Consider the following 15,163-nt stretch of genomic DNA (forward strand, 5'->3'; position numbering starts at 1 on the left):
AGATTTTAAAATATAGTCTAAAAATATATAAGATAAATAAAGAGTATACAAAATCAAGTCAAAATAATTAAATTTGCTAGGTTAAATAAATAATCAAAGTTGTAAAGAAAACCATGAAAAATAGTGGTAAAAGAAATAAGGTTTTGTTGCTAAAGGGTCTTAAACCCAGAGCCTTCTCCTTACAAGCCAAAACAATGACCATCAGGCCACACGCTTGTGGTGATCATAAGGTGCATTCAATGAATAAAATATCAAAATAAGTCATAAATGATGAAAAAGTAAAAATGCACAAAAGTCTGGGGCGAGGGGAATTTCAATCCTAAACCTTGGGCTTACAAGTGACAAGAAGGCGCGCTTTCTACCACTGGGGTGGCTATACATCCAGTGTTAGAAACTCCTTCCACTAAATATATTTTAAAACTTGTTCAGAAGTCAGGTTTTCACTTCATCTTCAACCTCAAGATAAACCATGGATTACAAATTCGAATTTTCTTCAATTCTTAACCAATTGCAGTGATGTAAACATGAAAGTTGTGTATTTTTCTATCACGAATTCAACCATGTATCACTCATCATTTTATTCAAACTGTATCTCCTCGATTTTGTAGAAAAATATATGAACCCTAATATTTCAAAATCAAATTAAATGATGTATAACAATGATAAATGGAAACCAGTTGAGGGCTTTTGATCCTCACATTGTAACAAACATAATAGAATCGAGTTTTTTTAAAGAGGATACACAAATGGTAAAGCTCGAAAGTGGAGAAAATTTACCAATTAAAGAGAGTCCAATGACCCTTTAGTCAACTTCCATAACTGATATGATGATATGGAGAGCTTCCTGGGATCCCTTTGAAGCTATTTAAATGCGCAATTGGTTTTGGAGATGCTTAAACTCCTCTGCTCACTTCAAGTTGCAAATGGCAAAAGTTGTAAATGGTGGATGTGGTTGAAGCTATTACAGATTCACAAGTTTATGCAAGTTGGGAAAAAATTGAGTTTTGAGTAAGAGAGTGATTTTGAGAACTTTTGTGTGTTTTGATCAAGAGAAGGGCCTCTATTTATAGGAACAATTTGTGAATTATGGAGGGAAAAATCTGATCAAAAAGATGTCCCAAGTTCAAATTGGCTTTGCTTGCTTCTTGGTGAAGAAATGTTAAAGTTATGGTTCCCATGGACTTAGCAAGCTTTATTCATGAACATAAGGGGTTCCTCTGATCTTTAGATGGCTGCTTGTAGGTTTTGTGATGCTTTTGTATTCAGAAGCAACAATGTATAGGCTCGAGAACAAAGTTTTGTGATTAAAGCTTCTTTATGAGAATAGAAGTCACAACTTTATGCTTAAAATGGAATGAATCAATGGATAATGATCAAATCAGTTGGATAATGCTTGTTAGACATGTGTAATATTGTGAATAGAGGGAGATTTTCAAGCAAGAGGACCTGAAAAAAATATTTGGTAGGCTTGAGTGCTAAGGCCCCAAGGTTTCTTCATGGAAAATGACCTCTAATTCAAGGTTTGGACCTCAACTTCATTTCTTCGAATCTCTCAGCTCACGAATGCTATGGACGAGTTCTTGTACTTTTTGAAAATCCCAAAACATCCTTTACAACTTTCTTGTTTGGTATTTTCTTGAATTCATAAGGGATCATTATTGAAAATGGCCTCCAAATCATGCACTTTCTAAGAAACAAATCTGCCTTGAAAATTTCTAATTGTTGGTAATTGAGACACCAACTTCATGGCTTCATAACTCAAAATTTATGCATATTTTGGGAATTCATCCTCAAGGAAAAATTTGTTGCATGTAATTTGCTCTTTAATTTGATCTTTGGAGCATGAAAAATTGTGACTTGGTGAAGAAGTTATGAGCTTCCAAAGTTGAGTGTTTGAACATGTAAAATCTTCATAACTTAGAAAAATTTCCAAAACCCCAAATCTTTGACTTTTGAAACTTTTGATTGATTTCCTTGATTAAACTTGACAAAATGATTTCAATAGTCATATTTTCATGATCCTTGATCTTAAAAGTCAATGTTTGACCAAAATTCCTAAAAGTCAAAGTTGATCACTGCATCGTTGACTTTTGTCAATTGAATTGCATTTTTCAATTATCAATTGATTAAGTTCTTCTAGTCAAATGGATGATATGAGTGGATCATAATGAAGTATTTGTGATCCTTGAATCATGTTTTGAACCATAATACCACGCTTTGACCAAAAGTCAACTTCCTTTGAGAATTAGGTCAAAACCCTAATTGGTGTACCAGATGAATTCGAAAGTTGTTGATCTTGATTTGAATCATTATTGAGCTTGAATTTGGGTGATGGGAATCACTTGAGAATATTATAAGCTTGTGTTCCTTTGAGAATCTCAAAAACCCTAATTGCCCAAGCCTTTTGATAAATCACCTACCTTGTGAGACAAGCAACAAGCAAACACATTTTGTATATTTTGGGCTAGCAAACACTGTATGAATGATTTTATATGAAATGAATGATGAAAATGAAGTGGGATCTTAGGGTCAAAAATTGGGGTTACCATCTTATCTTCATCGAGAACAAACACTCCCTAGTTAGACGAAGGTTCCACCTTGATGAAAGCACAGTCCAAACCACCCCCAAAGACGAAAGTAGAGGCGGTATCAAACTTCTCTTTATCCACCCACACTCACGAATTGTCCCTTTTTGCCTTATGAAGCATAATAAATGGAATCCCCATTTTGATGAATATTGTCAACACATAAGAGACAAATATGAAGAAACGATGCAATACACAGATAAGGGTAAAGATTTAGCACTTCGTTCAAACATGTCAATAACATAAGTTAAAATATCAGAGACCTCAGAAACCTCGTTTCCAAAAATCCTAATGATAAAGGAAACAAAAGTAAGAATAAAGATATAGATCTTATCTTAAAAGAAATGAGTTGACCGTCTATGTGTCATAGGTACCATATAATGAGACGTCGTAGAAGAATCTAAGCAAAAAATCAGTGCAAAATAGCTCACAAGAAAAAGGGAATTTACTGAAACAAAAGAAGAAGATCTTTCATAGTTCATAAATGGCAAGGCAAACATGAATAACTACTTTAGGAACTCTTTATATGTGCCTTAACCACCTAGGACTGTATGATCTGTTGTATGTGGAAGCTAAAACTACACCATCAATGGTCCAAATCTCCTCGCGAGCTGTTCAAGACACTCGAGTTTCCATGAAATGATATCATTATTGACTAGTGTAGGGATACACGTCAAAAGTTACATGGAAAACGCTACTTGTTGTAAGAAAAATACTTAATATGCATGTTCCCAACGAAATGACATCCCATCAAGGCTCTTCGCTTGCTCCTGCCAAGTAGTCGGCTTAGGGGCGTACACAACAAACACTCGTCTTGCAAAGCACAAACAAAGGCTTAGAGGCATCTTCTCTAGGCCGTTCGCAAGGGCCAAAACGAAAGGCCCAATAACGCCATTAAGCAGTAAAATGCATGGAGTTGGTGTTATGTTATTCCTCAAAGATCAGACAATTCCTCCCTCTAGACCAATCAATCACTGTTTGATTGATGCAGTCGAAAATACGAGAGAAATAACAAGCGCTAACCCTTGAACAAAATACAAGTTTGCAATTGACAAACTTGTCAATTAAAGTTGGAATCCACCAGAAAGAAGGAAACTCTGAATTTTACTATAATGAAAGATAATCCTTACGGTCACGCCAGAGGTCTTTAAATATAGCAAACAAAGAAACTCTAATGGACCTTAATTCAAGACATAATTAAATAAATAAAATAAAATGCGAAAATAGTAAAATGCTAAGTTTGAGCATGAAACAAACGCTGGCTTAAAAAGCCCATAGATCACGGTGAGACAGTGAGTTGGACTCGTGAGCCGATTCCATATATAGAAAGGTTAATAATAGTTATTCTAACATCAGACGCTAAACTTGCACAAACTTGCAGAAACTTTTCGACGCACGACTTCCTCTTCGATACGCGCAACTAGCATTCCCACACCACCGATTAAATCCAACGACTACCCGCGCAACACGTCTCATCTCACGCGAACAGGCTCAATCGCTCTCAATATATAAAGAGAAAAACACATAATTTCAAATATTCAAATTCATTTCCACTCTCACATTACTCCTCATTCTCTAACATATTTGCACATTTAAGTCATAATCTTGCAGGATAATCCCTCTCCGCCACGCTAAAAGCACAAAATCCATCACAACAAGATATTACCTCATCATTTCACCGATCATTTTTAATTGTGAATCAAACACAAATCATAATAAATCGATATAATTAAATTAGACCAAAAAACTCATATTCTAACTTTGAGTGTTTAGGAGTTATTGTATTTTCCTCTACGTATAAAATCAAATTTCATTTTAAAGCAGAAAAAAATAATTTAATTATTAATATTTATCTAGCTAATCCTTTTCTTAAAAATTGTTTACATGAGAAAAGACATATTATGAGACCGAGAAGGTAACAACATACTTTATGCCGGAGTTTTAAGTGTTCTAAGAGACGAATGAAAGAATTCTGGGAAGCAGCTACCCCACACAATATATACACTCCAAAAGGTGAAAACCGTCCCGACTCAGTTTTCATCCCACACACACTCTCATAACTCGTTACAAAAATATATAAACCAAACCCTCACTTCACTCTCTCTTCGTTCGTTAGGGTTTCTCCCCCATTTCTCAATGGCAGAAGTTATCCCCAACATTCCCTCCGATTCCCTCGACAAATCCCCATCCTCTTCCGCCCCACCTCCCCCTCCTCCGCCACCTCCTCCCTCCTCATCCGCCGCTGATATCGATCTCCCTCCGCCTCATCATCCGCCTCCACACCCCTCCTACCGCCGTGGCAGGGACCGCAGAGATGACAGAGATTTCGATCGTCCTCCTAATCGCCGCGATTACTATGAGCGCAACATGTCGCCGCCGCAGAGAGATAGAGATAGAGAATTCAAGCGCAGGCGTAGTCCCAGTCCTCCGTATCGTGACCGCCGTCATTCTCCACCGCGGCGTTCTCCTCCGCATTACAATTACAAGCGCTCTAGGAGAGGAGGTAGCCCCCGAGGCGGTTATGGACCTGATGACAGGTTACTGCTTTCGTAGTGTGAAATTGCAGTGTCTAGAAATTGTTATTGTTATGCTATTTCAATTTTTCAGTTTATGAATTCCATGTTATTGGCTACTTGCTGCTGTTGCTTTGAATTTTTTTTTTATTTTGGTACAGGAAAAAGCAATTTTGAACTTTGTGTTGGTGGTTTATTTTTGTTGCTGTCAATTGTATGTAGTTTCTGTTTCAACTTTTGTGTTCTGAGAATGCTCTGAGAATGATTAGTTTGGTTTTCATGTTTCAATGGACCCTTTTGGATGATTTTAGCTTGAAATTACAGTTTTTGTTTTCATTTGCAGTTTCAATTTTAATTACAGAAATGCCGCATTTTAGTTTGTTTTCTTATTTGAAATTGTATTGTCGATGGCACAGAGAGCCAAAATCCCACCATACCAGCCGTTTTGCGGCGTTGTTATAGCATGTTATCGCGGAAAAACCTGCATTATCAGCTGATATTTACCATTGCGGAGAGCCCATAAACTGTCATGTATATCCGGCATAGTGCCGCTATGTCGGATATCTGATGCACTTCATGTGGTAATGATAAAAAAGCTGGGTAGTTACAATAGTTTTATAAATTTATTTATTTATTGGATGATATAAATTTCATTATTGATGTGGATCCATATGAATTACAAGTAGAAAAACTTCAACTGCTTGAGTTGTTAATATGAGGAGTGGTTTGGTATTATGTATATTCTCATTGTAGAAAAATCATTTTCATGGCAATGTTCAATGAGTTAGTTTCTCTTAGTTAACTGAACTTAGTTCATTTGCTTCTATTTCCTTCCTTTATTGCCGAAAATAATAGGTTATGCTTTTCTGATAGTGTTTTCATCACCTGTTTACAGAAGGTCTGGGTATGATCATTACGGTGGTTATGATAGGGGTGGAAGAGGTGGTTATGCTGATGACAGGTCTTATGGTAGGTTTGGACACCGTTCTGCAGCAGGATTTCAAAATGGGGTCCCTGGTATGCTAATAGAATCTAATTACTTGGGTTCTTCATTTTTTCGTCATACCGTTTTTATGCATAACAAAGCATTAAATCTAGTCTTATAATTATTGTTTTATTTGAACTAAATTTAACTGTTGCATTTGGTTCTCTAGTAAGCATAACGCGGCTTTACAATGTAACCAAGCCATACTCAAGTGGGCCTGTCAGCAATATGTTCAGAATATTTGTTTGATTATTTCTCTTGCATCTTTCACTGGAACTATATCATCTATAAAACACATGCATTGAGGTATTGAATCCTAGATTGGTTACGTAAGAAAACCCATAAAGTAAAAAAAAAAGATCAAGATTAACACTTGGTGTACAGTTAGATACAAGGAATCATTTGTGGATTCACTTCTTTTACCCCATCAGAATCAGACATTTCCTTGTTGACTCAAATACAAGTACATGAACTCCCTTCAATATCTTCCATAAGAAATCAATGTGTATGTTGTTATGTTTTATCGATACCTCCCGTCAAACTATGCAAAAGATATATGATTTCCATGGTGGAAAGCCAGAATTCTGCCATTTTGAGCTGCCATAAAATGCCATGGTGCTGCCATTTTTCACAAATTTCCCCGGCGTTTGCCAAATAATCAGCCACAGTAATTCGCCATGGGCGACATTTGACTAAACGGCCTATTACATTTACAACTAAATCAATTCATTAAAACACCTTTTCTTCTCTTAATGGTTGATAAACTTGTTTTATTCCTCTACAGTTAACCCATTTTTTCCCTTTTCATTGTAAATTGTAATTTGTTCCAAAGACTGATAATGACCTTTTCATTTTTATGCTCCATGCATTTCTAATTTCAATTTTGTTCTACCTTGATCAAAATATGTAACCTTGGAACTTAAAGCGAAAAGAAATCACATACTTGTTCAAGTATTTCCCAGATTTAGGAACATGATACTTGGTTTTTTTCACATGAAGATTTCTTTTTTGGATTAAGATGACTTATTATTTATATTATGATTTTTTGCACTTACATTTTACAGATATGGAATCCAATCGTGGTTACGCAAACTTTCGAAGTAGTGGTGCACAAAGGTCCGCTTTCTAATTGTATTTCTTAGTTGTAACGTTTAATGATTCAATATTACCTTAAAATTGTTGTCTTTCATAGATAAATTGTTGATTGGATTGCCACATTTGCTTATATGGCTGCTAGCAGATTCATAAATTAGATTTATCAAGCCACCTTGATTCGAAATTTCTTGGCATTGCATTGTTGTTGATGTGCTTTTGTTTCTAATTTCTAGTCAGTTTTTCTGCTTCTTATAGAACAGTTGTTTTATCCATTCAACGCTAATTATCTACTTGTGATACTTTAATATTAAGTGCATCTACAATTGAGTTTCCTCAGTAACTAATGAAAGTAACACTTATTGGAAACTGTTAATATTATTGCTTTTTTTATGATTCTTAGTTATCTTTATTTTATTCTGTCTAATAATTGATCTTTTTGGCATTTTAACATTATGACCTGTTTTAGAGAAGGGTTGATGTCCTACAAGCAATTCATTCAGGAGCTTGAGGATGATATACTACCAGCTGAAGCAGAACGTAGGTAAGTTCTGGAAAATAATCTTTTGCGTTATATTTGAGAATTCAAATTATGTAAGAAATTTTCAGATCTTCTTTGAAAAATGACTTTTGATTGATTTTCTAGGTATCAAGAATATAGATCAGAGTACATTTCCACCCAAAAAAGAGCTTATTTCAATGCTCATAAGGATGAGGAGTGGTATGCTCTAAAAAATTTAGTTTTCAATCTTTAAATGTTTACTATGAAAGTACGAATTACCATATTTTTTGAAGTTCACACAATCTGATGTCCTTTTCCATTTCTTGTTTTACCTTTTTATATAGGTTGAAAGATAAATACCATCCAACAAATTTGCTTAAAGTCATTGACAGGTATTTCATATCAGTCTTACTGTTCGAATAAAAACAGAACATATTGTCATGTTAATGGGTCTGTTTTATTTTTGTCGGGGGTGCTTATAAGATAGACAGGTGGATTCTAATTTTTGTTAATTTATATATTTTAGGAGGAATGAAAGTGCTCGACAGCTGGCAAAAGATTTTTTGCTTGATTTGCAGAGTGGAACTTTTGATCTGTAAGTTCTTGTCCTCTTTTTTACTTACTCTTGTATGTGCATCTTTCACTCTGACCTTCCTTTTCTTGCTTATGCATATTTTGTGTTACAATCAATGCAGAAATCCAGGTTTAAGTGCCTCTTCGTCCAACAAATCAGCGCAAGCTAGCGAACCAAATTCAGAGGAGGAAGCAGATGGCAAACGGAGAAGACATGGAAGGGGTTTTATTAAACAAAGTGATTTCACAGCTGCTCCAAAGACTCATCCTATCAGTTCTGAACCTAGACGAATACAAACAGATGTTCAACTGTCTCAGGCCCTTGTTCGCAAGCTTGATGCAGAAAAGGGTATTGGAGATAATATTTTATGCAGCAGTGATCATAATAAAAATGGTGATAAGTCTCACAGTGGATCTGTGGGTCCAGTAGTAATTATACGAGGCCTAACATCTGTTAAGGGTTTAGAGGGTGTTGAGCTTTTGGACACACTTGTTACATATCTGTGGCGGATTCATGGTGTAGATTACTATGGCATGATTGAGACTAATGAGGCTAAGGGCTTAAGGCATGTGAGGCCAGAAAGAACAGGGCATGAAGAAACAGGCAAGTCGGGGTCTGAATGGGAAAAAAAACTTGACTCATTTTGGCAGGGAAGGTTGAATGGTCAGGATCCATTGGAAGTAATGGCTGCTAAGGAGAAAATAGATGCTGCAGCAGTTGAAGTGTTGGATCCATATGTTAGAAAAATCAGGGATGAAAAGTATGGATGGAAGTATGGTTGTGGAGCTAAGGGCTGCACAAAGCTTTTTCATGCTGCTGAATTTGTGTACAAACATCTGAAGCTGAAACACCCAGAGCTTGCTGTTGAACAAACTTCAAAATTGTGCGAGGATCTCTATACTCAAAATTACATGAAGTAAGTACTAACTAAAACATCCTATGGTTTGTGATCAATATTGCGAGTATTATTGGCGAAAATATCACTTATAGTGGCTTTACTACTGTTGTAGTGATCCAGATGCTCCTGGTGGAAAGCCTGTCATGCAGCAATCTCAGGTGGACTACTATACCCATAGATGCATGATTTGATAAAATTCTTATTCTTAATGCCCGCTGTATGTATGAAAACCTTTTGGTGCTCGAGATTTGGTAGTAGTTTATCCTTAATTTGACACTCAACCGGACTACTATACCCATAGATGCATGATTTGATAAAATTCTTATTCTTAATGCTCGCCGTATGTATGAGAACCTTTTGGTGTTCGAGATTTGGTAGTAGTTTATCCTTAATTTGACACACAACCATTGTGGATGATTTCTGAACAGCTTGCCAAACAGTGATCTCTTTTAAAAAATTTCCTTTACCTATAATGTTATGCTGTATATCAACCTTTATAAATTTATGATTTTTTTTTTCAATTTGTAGGACAAGCCTTTAATAAAGCAAAGGTTAGGTCTGGAGGGCCGATTGAGAGATGATCGTGGTAATCATCGAGACCATGAACGAAATGACAGAATAAATGGAGATAGACCCGATTCCCCATCCCGCGAAAGGCAGTCTAAAGCACTTGAGATGGGAGACCAGAATGAAACAATGTACGACACTTATGCAGGGCATGGTGTACCTCCTTTTGCCTCAGATATGCCTCCTCCACCAGTATTGATGCCTGTACCTGGTGCTGGGTAGGTTGCCTCTTCCATTGCCCTCCTTTTCACAATCTGATTCCCATTTGTTTATTTACTTAGATTTCATAAGTTATTATATAATCTATAACTCTACAGGCCATTAGGACCCTTTGTTCCTGCTCCACCAGAAGTTGCAATGCAGATGCTAAGAGAGCAAGGAGGACCATCTTCATATGATGCCTCCGGAATGACGATGCTGTCTGGCCCTCATATGGGTGGACCGGCACCAATAATTGCTGTAAATCCGGCATTTAGACCAGATCCTCGGAAGATGCGAAGGTAAAGTGCTCTGTGCAATGACCTTTTGCTTAGATATTTGTGTGGTATCTCCAATCATCCCCCTTCCCACTCAAAGTCCTCTAAATTGTCGTTGTTTTTTATCTCCTCTTTTTTGGTGCACACATGATTAAAATCTCCAATCAGTTACTTCAATCTCAGCTCAGCTTATTTGTCCATATAATCTCACATTTTGATTGTTCCTTTATGCATTGTTTGCTTAAATGGAAAATTCTTTTTATTCCTTTGATATTTTATAGCCTCGAAGATAAGAAACAAAAGCACGTGCCTGCAATTAATTGACCTTGTCCAATTAATTGACCTTGTCAAATTCTCATTTGTTGTGCAATTAACTTTTTGTTATTTACTTGTTTTGCCAATGATGGTGCAGTTATCAAGATTTGGATGCTCCTGATGACGAGGTGACCGTGATAGACTATCGAAGTTTGTAAGTGTCTTAGGGTGATTAGTTTTCTTAAACTTCAGTGAGATTTAGGGGCAAATGTCCACTCTGCTGGCAGAGTTGAGAGCCTTATTTTTATTTTGGTGGGATCATGCTCTTTTTCTTCTGCAAATTTTGCAATGAAAATACTTATTTGTGCCCTGGGAATACTATTTTTGTGGGTGCAGTGTGGAGAGTATTGTTTTTGTGAGTAATGGCAATAATCAATAACAATCATCCGTTTTGGATATTGAGTAATGACAACGAATTGGATATTTTTTAAAATCAAAATGCGCATGCGTTTGCTGTGACATGCTAAATTGCAGAATACCTTCTGGCTTTTTTAACAGGTACAGAATAACAAGTCTTTCTTTACTGCAAAGTTGCTATATCAATATTCAAAAGATATTGATTCCAACGTGGCAATCATTTTATCAAATCAAAACTTGTGATGAATAGGCAAAAAAAAAAAAAAACAAATCACTTAAAGATAAGCAAATTTTAGATATTAGTAGAAATCCCTATTTGAGAGTAATTGAAAATGAAACTTGTGATAAGCACACCCTATGAAAATTGAAAGTTGGATGCACCTATTATTCACTTCGCTTTATAAGAGATGCACCCCATTTTTGCAACAAAAAAAAGTTTAGATTTCTATTTTTGTATATTTGGAATTCAAATTTCAATCTTCGTATGTTTTCTATTAGAATCTAGATTTCAATCTTTGGACAAACCCATAGAATAATATTGTATGTATTGTTTGGGCATGTAAACAATGTGTATCTTTCGGAATGAAGTTTGCATTGTGGATAATACGATTTGAAGTATTAAATCTTTGAATCTTTGGACAAACCCATAGAATAATATTGTATGTATTGTTTGGGCATGTAAACAATGTGTATCTTTCGGAATGAAGTTTGCATTGTGGATAATACGATTTGAAGTATTACATCTTTGATTTGAAAGTGGGTTTTAATTGGAGAAATTACTTAACTCATTTGTAGCTTTTATGAATTTAACAAAGATCATTTGTTATTTCTTTCGTTACTCTAATTGGTTTGTAATTTCCTTCGTTTTGTCGTAGATTTCCCTGTTTGGATGTTTACTCAGATTTTGAGAACCCTTAGTTATCTTATTAATATTATCTCGCTATTAAAAAAAAGCATTAGAATATGAATTTTAAAATTCGGATAAACTATTGGACAATATTTATCCCTTTATAATAACTTAGAAATTTTTATAATATTAAATTAAATCTTCCTATAATTATTTACAAATTATTTTCACAATAAATCATACTCGGTTCATTTAAATTTACAAGATCAAATTTTGGGGTCAGAATTATCTCTTATTGAGTGAATCTCTATAAATTTGAGTCTTATGTCTTATTAAGTGAATCTCTATAAATTTGAGTCTTCTCTCCTATGTTAATTTTGATTTTTCCTAATTTAAAATTTCGCTCTTAAATTGTAAAATCTTTCTAAAATGTTTTTAAAATTCTTTTAAAACTCAAAATTCACTCCCTCTTATATCTGAAGTCACTTGGATGTTAATGCCTAAATTTAAGATTATGTTTAATTTTGCAAAATATAGATAACTGGTAACCAATATATTTATATCAGTGTTGGAACTCAATGTTGTTTTTTTTAGTAAACAACTTAATGTTGTTGTATTTAATAGTGCAAAAAACCGCCTATTAGATAATACAATTGATCTCATGCCGTTGTGTCGAAAATGAGATACAATGAGAGCAACATATCTAATATTAATAGTTGAGAAGAAGAGCATATTATTGACCAATAAGTTATGCATGAGTATATATGACGAAATCTATCCCTACAAAGTTTTCTCAATGTTAACACCAAAGTCTCCATTTATTTTCTGTCATTTACTTTTCCACAACCAAACAACTTTAAACTCTAACTTAGAATTATAACGGCTATTCAAACTGTCTCTAAGCTCATTCGTAAAAAGGGATGAAACACCCGTTAAAATAACCATAAATCCTCTTGTCAGAGTCTACTGGGACGAACGTTAAGTTAAGAGACGAACTTTCATCTATGAGATCATTTTCCACTTTGGCCGTTGTGTAAAAAATATAGATAGTCCATAGGGAATCGCGGCCCACCCAATGATATTGATTCAAATCAGCTGGTTCTGGATAGGGGAGACATGCCCGACCTTCAGGCAGCGGGAAGCGCCAACCAAACACTTTTGTTAGATTTTGAAGTTCAATTTCAAGTTTGATCTCGGCCTCACTAAGATCCTGGCCATGCATATTTCTATATGATCAAAAAGTGGTGAAGTATAAGCTCATCTTGGGCAACGATCTATGCAGATGATAAAGGACCAACATGAGGGAGGAAGTCGCTAGTGATGCCCCAAGAGGAAGAAACCGCATTTTTCAGTTTGAAAACCATCAACGGGTTTCCCAACACTTTTATAAAAAAGGGCTAGAAGACTAATTACAAAAGTTTTCCGCGAAGATGAATTTATGAGAAGCATCATTCGATTCAAAGCTATAAAAAAATAACCATAGGACCCAAATCAGGGCGAATATGCGTCGAGAAGTAATATTGATATCATTTGGGATCTCTTCTCCTACTTCGTGAATTAGTAAGGTGGTCATTGTAACACCCTCCTGAACCCCACGTGAAATTAACAAATGTATTTCATTAAAACATTACACAAGGGTGTCACACGTCATAAAAACACATAACCTGCTCCATAACACGGGTTACCATAGAAAACTAATTAAAATTTCACATTTTATACCTGGGATGTTACACGGCATCCAAAACATCTAATTTGCACTTGAGGTGTCACACGACATCCAACATATCTAATTTGGGTCAAGTGCTTGTATAATAAGACATTCAATACTTACCTCGCATGCTCACCAAATAATTACGGTATCATTGCAGCAAAAACACTAACAAACATACACCAAAAGCATTGGGGCTCAAGATATGTAGTCTCATGAATTTCAACTTAATAGCATAATAAAAAGTATGATAATTAGCTCAACACAACTTAAAAGTCTCAACGAAATCAAGATGTTAGTAACTTCGACAAAAATAATACAAAAATCAAATCAAGCGTTTATCCCAACCCGATGTTACATGATAACGGCAAGGAACCACTGGACTAACAATAAACTACTTAATACTCCAACGAGCTATCTTCCTTACATATGCAAGCTACTCCTGGGTATCTGCACGTTACCCAGGTAGAAGCAACATTCAAACGAAAGGGGTGAGTAATCATAATCAATAATAAATAACATAAGAGAAGAGTAAACTCCAACAATTATAGTCTATAGTTCAACAATATCAATACAACATACACTCACACCTTCATTCATTATAAATAGCTCACACATGATCACATAACAAATCACAAGTACTATCACATCATATTTCATCAATGAAATTCATATAATGCCATATAGGATGTTAATACAACAACTCTCGGCAAAATAAATGTGGTACCATAACATGAACACTTAGGTCCATTTCAATCCATGACCCCCACCATAGGATCGATGCCCTCTTGGAACCGGAGTACACCAAATCACTACCATCACCATAGGTAACACTTCACCAAACCCTGGAAAAGGATTTAGCTACTTATACTCGAACCATCACCATAGAAAACGAGGCCATAACATAATTCATAATATAAGTTCAACAACATGGATGCATGGACTTTCATCATGCAACAACAACATCATCAACATAATAATTGCACTCAAACCATCACCATAGGAAACGAAGCATACAAAATAATTGAGTTCATAAAGTTCCATAACATAATCAACATCAACATCAACAACATAACATCCACATCAAACTACATCATGATAACAAGGAATAATAACATAACATTACCACAATGATACAATGATTCATTTGCAGAACGTATAAAAAATCAACTTCAAAAACATAGTAGACACATGAATAATACAGAAAACAATCCATCCACCTCTTTCATGTTATAACTCTATGAGTTAGCTTCCCAACACTTTGAATGGCGCTAAATTTGGACTTACGGGTCAAAAGTTACGTCCGTCCTGCCATCACTCGCTACATGTTCGCTACTACTCGCTCAACAAATTTTCGCTACTATTCGCTACAACTCGCTTAGAGAACTTATTACAGAAGAAAACCAGAATTATTTCGCAACTACTCGCTTAGCGATCTCCTTCAGGACAACAAACTAGAAAAATGCAATTTTTGCAGTTAGAGGCCTTCCGAACCTCTGAATTCGATTTCGTAAATAGTTCCAGTCTCAGAATTCGAAATACTACAATTATATAACATTTATAACAGCCTAAATCACCTATTAAGAAGTCCTAACATAATAGATACATCATACAATCATCAATTCATATATTCAACACATGATTCATGAACACATGATCCAACAAATGAGATACGACAAATATTATCATTAACAACACAACTCAACGTAATCATGCAACATCAAGATCAATGAGTTTTCATCAA

The 15,163-nt window shown here is 35.3% G+C and overlaps 1 protein-coding gene across 1 annotated transcript; it reads left to right on the forward strand.

Annotated features, from left to right (window-relative positions):
* Positions 1-4,498: 4,498 nt before the first annotated feature.
* On the forward strand, positions 4,499-11,109 carry LOC131616788 (serrate RNA effector molecule-like). Its single transcript, XM_058888236.1, has 12 exons — positions 4,499-5,122; positions 5,994-6,115; positions 7,148-7,199; positions 7,645-7,719; positions 7,822-7,896; positions 8,022-8,069; positions 8,204-8,272; positions 8,373-9,167; positions 9,262-9,307; positions 9,678-9,934; positions 10,034-10,216; positions 10,605-11,109. The coding sequence occupies exons 1-12, from the start codon at positions 4,722-4,724 to the stop codon at positions 10,663-10,665; spliced, it is 2,184 nt and encodes a 727-aa protein (XP_058744219.1). The 5' UTR covers positions 4,499-4,721; the 3' UTR covers positions 10,666-11,109.
* Positions 11,110-15,163: the final 4,054 nt, after the last annotated feature.

The sequence above is a fragment of the Vicia villosa genome, linkage group LG7 (assembly GCF_029867415.1).
Source record: "Vicia villosa cultivar HV-30 ecotype Madison, WI linkage group LG7, Vvil1.0, whole genome shotgun sequence".
Classification (NCBI taxonomy): Eukaryota; Viridiplantae; Streptophyta; class Magnoliopsida; order Fabales; family Fabaceae; genus Vicia; species Vicia villosa.

Bases quoted from the DNA above. Each gene is read 5' to 3' on its own strand.
- LOC131616788 (XM_058888236.1), top strand. From the start codon at position 4,722: ATGGCAGAAGTTATCCCCAACATTCCCTCCGATTCCCTCGACAAATCC. The intron at 6,116-7,147 runs GTATGCTAATAG...TACATTTTACAG, and splicing joins ATTTCAAAATGGGGTCCCTG to ATATGGAATCCAATCGTGGT. The intron at 9,308-9,677 runs GTGGACTACTAT...TTCAATTTGTAG, and splicing joins CTGTCATGCAGCAATCTCAG to GACAAGCCTTTAATAAAGCA.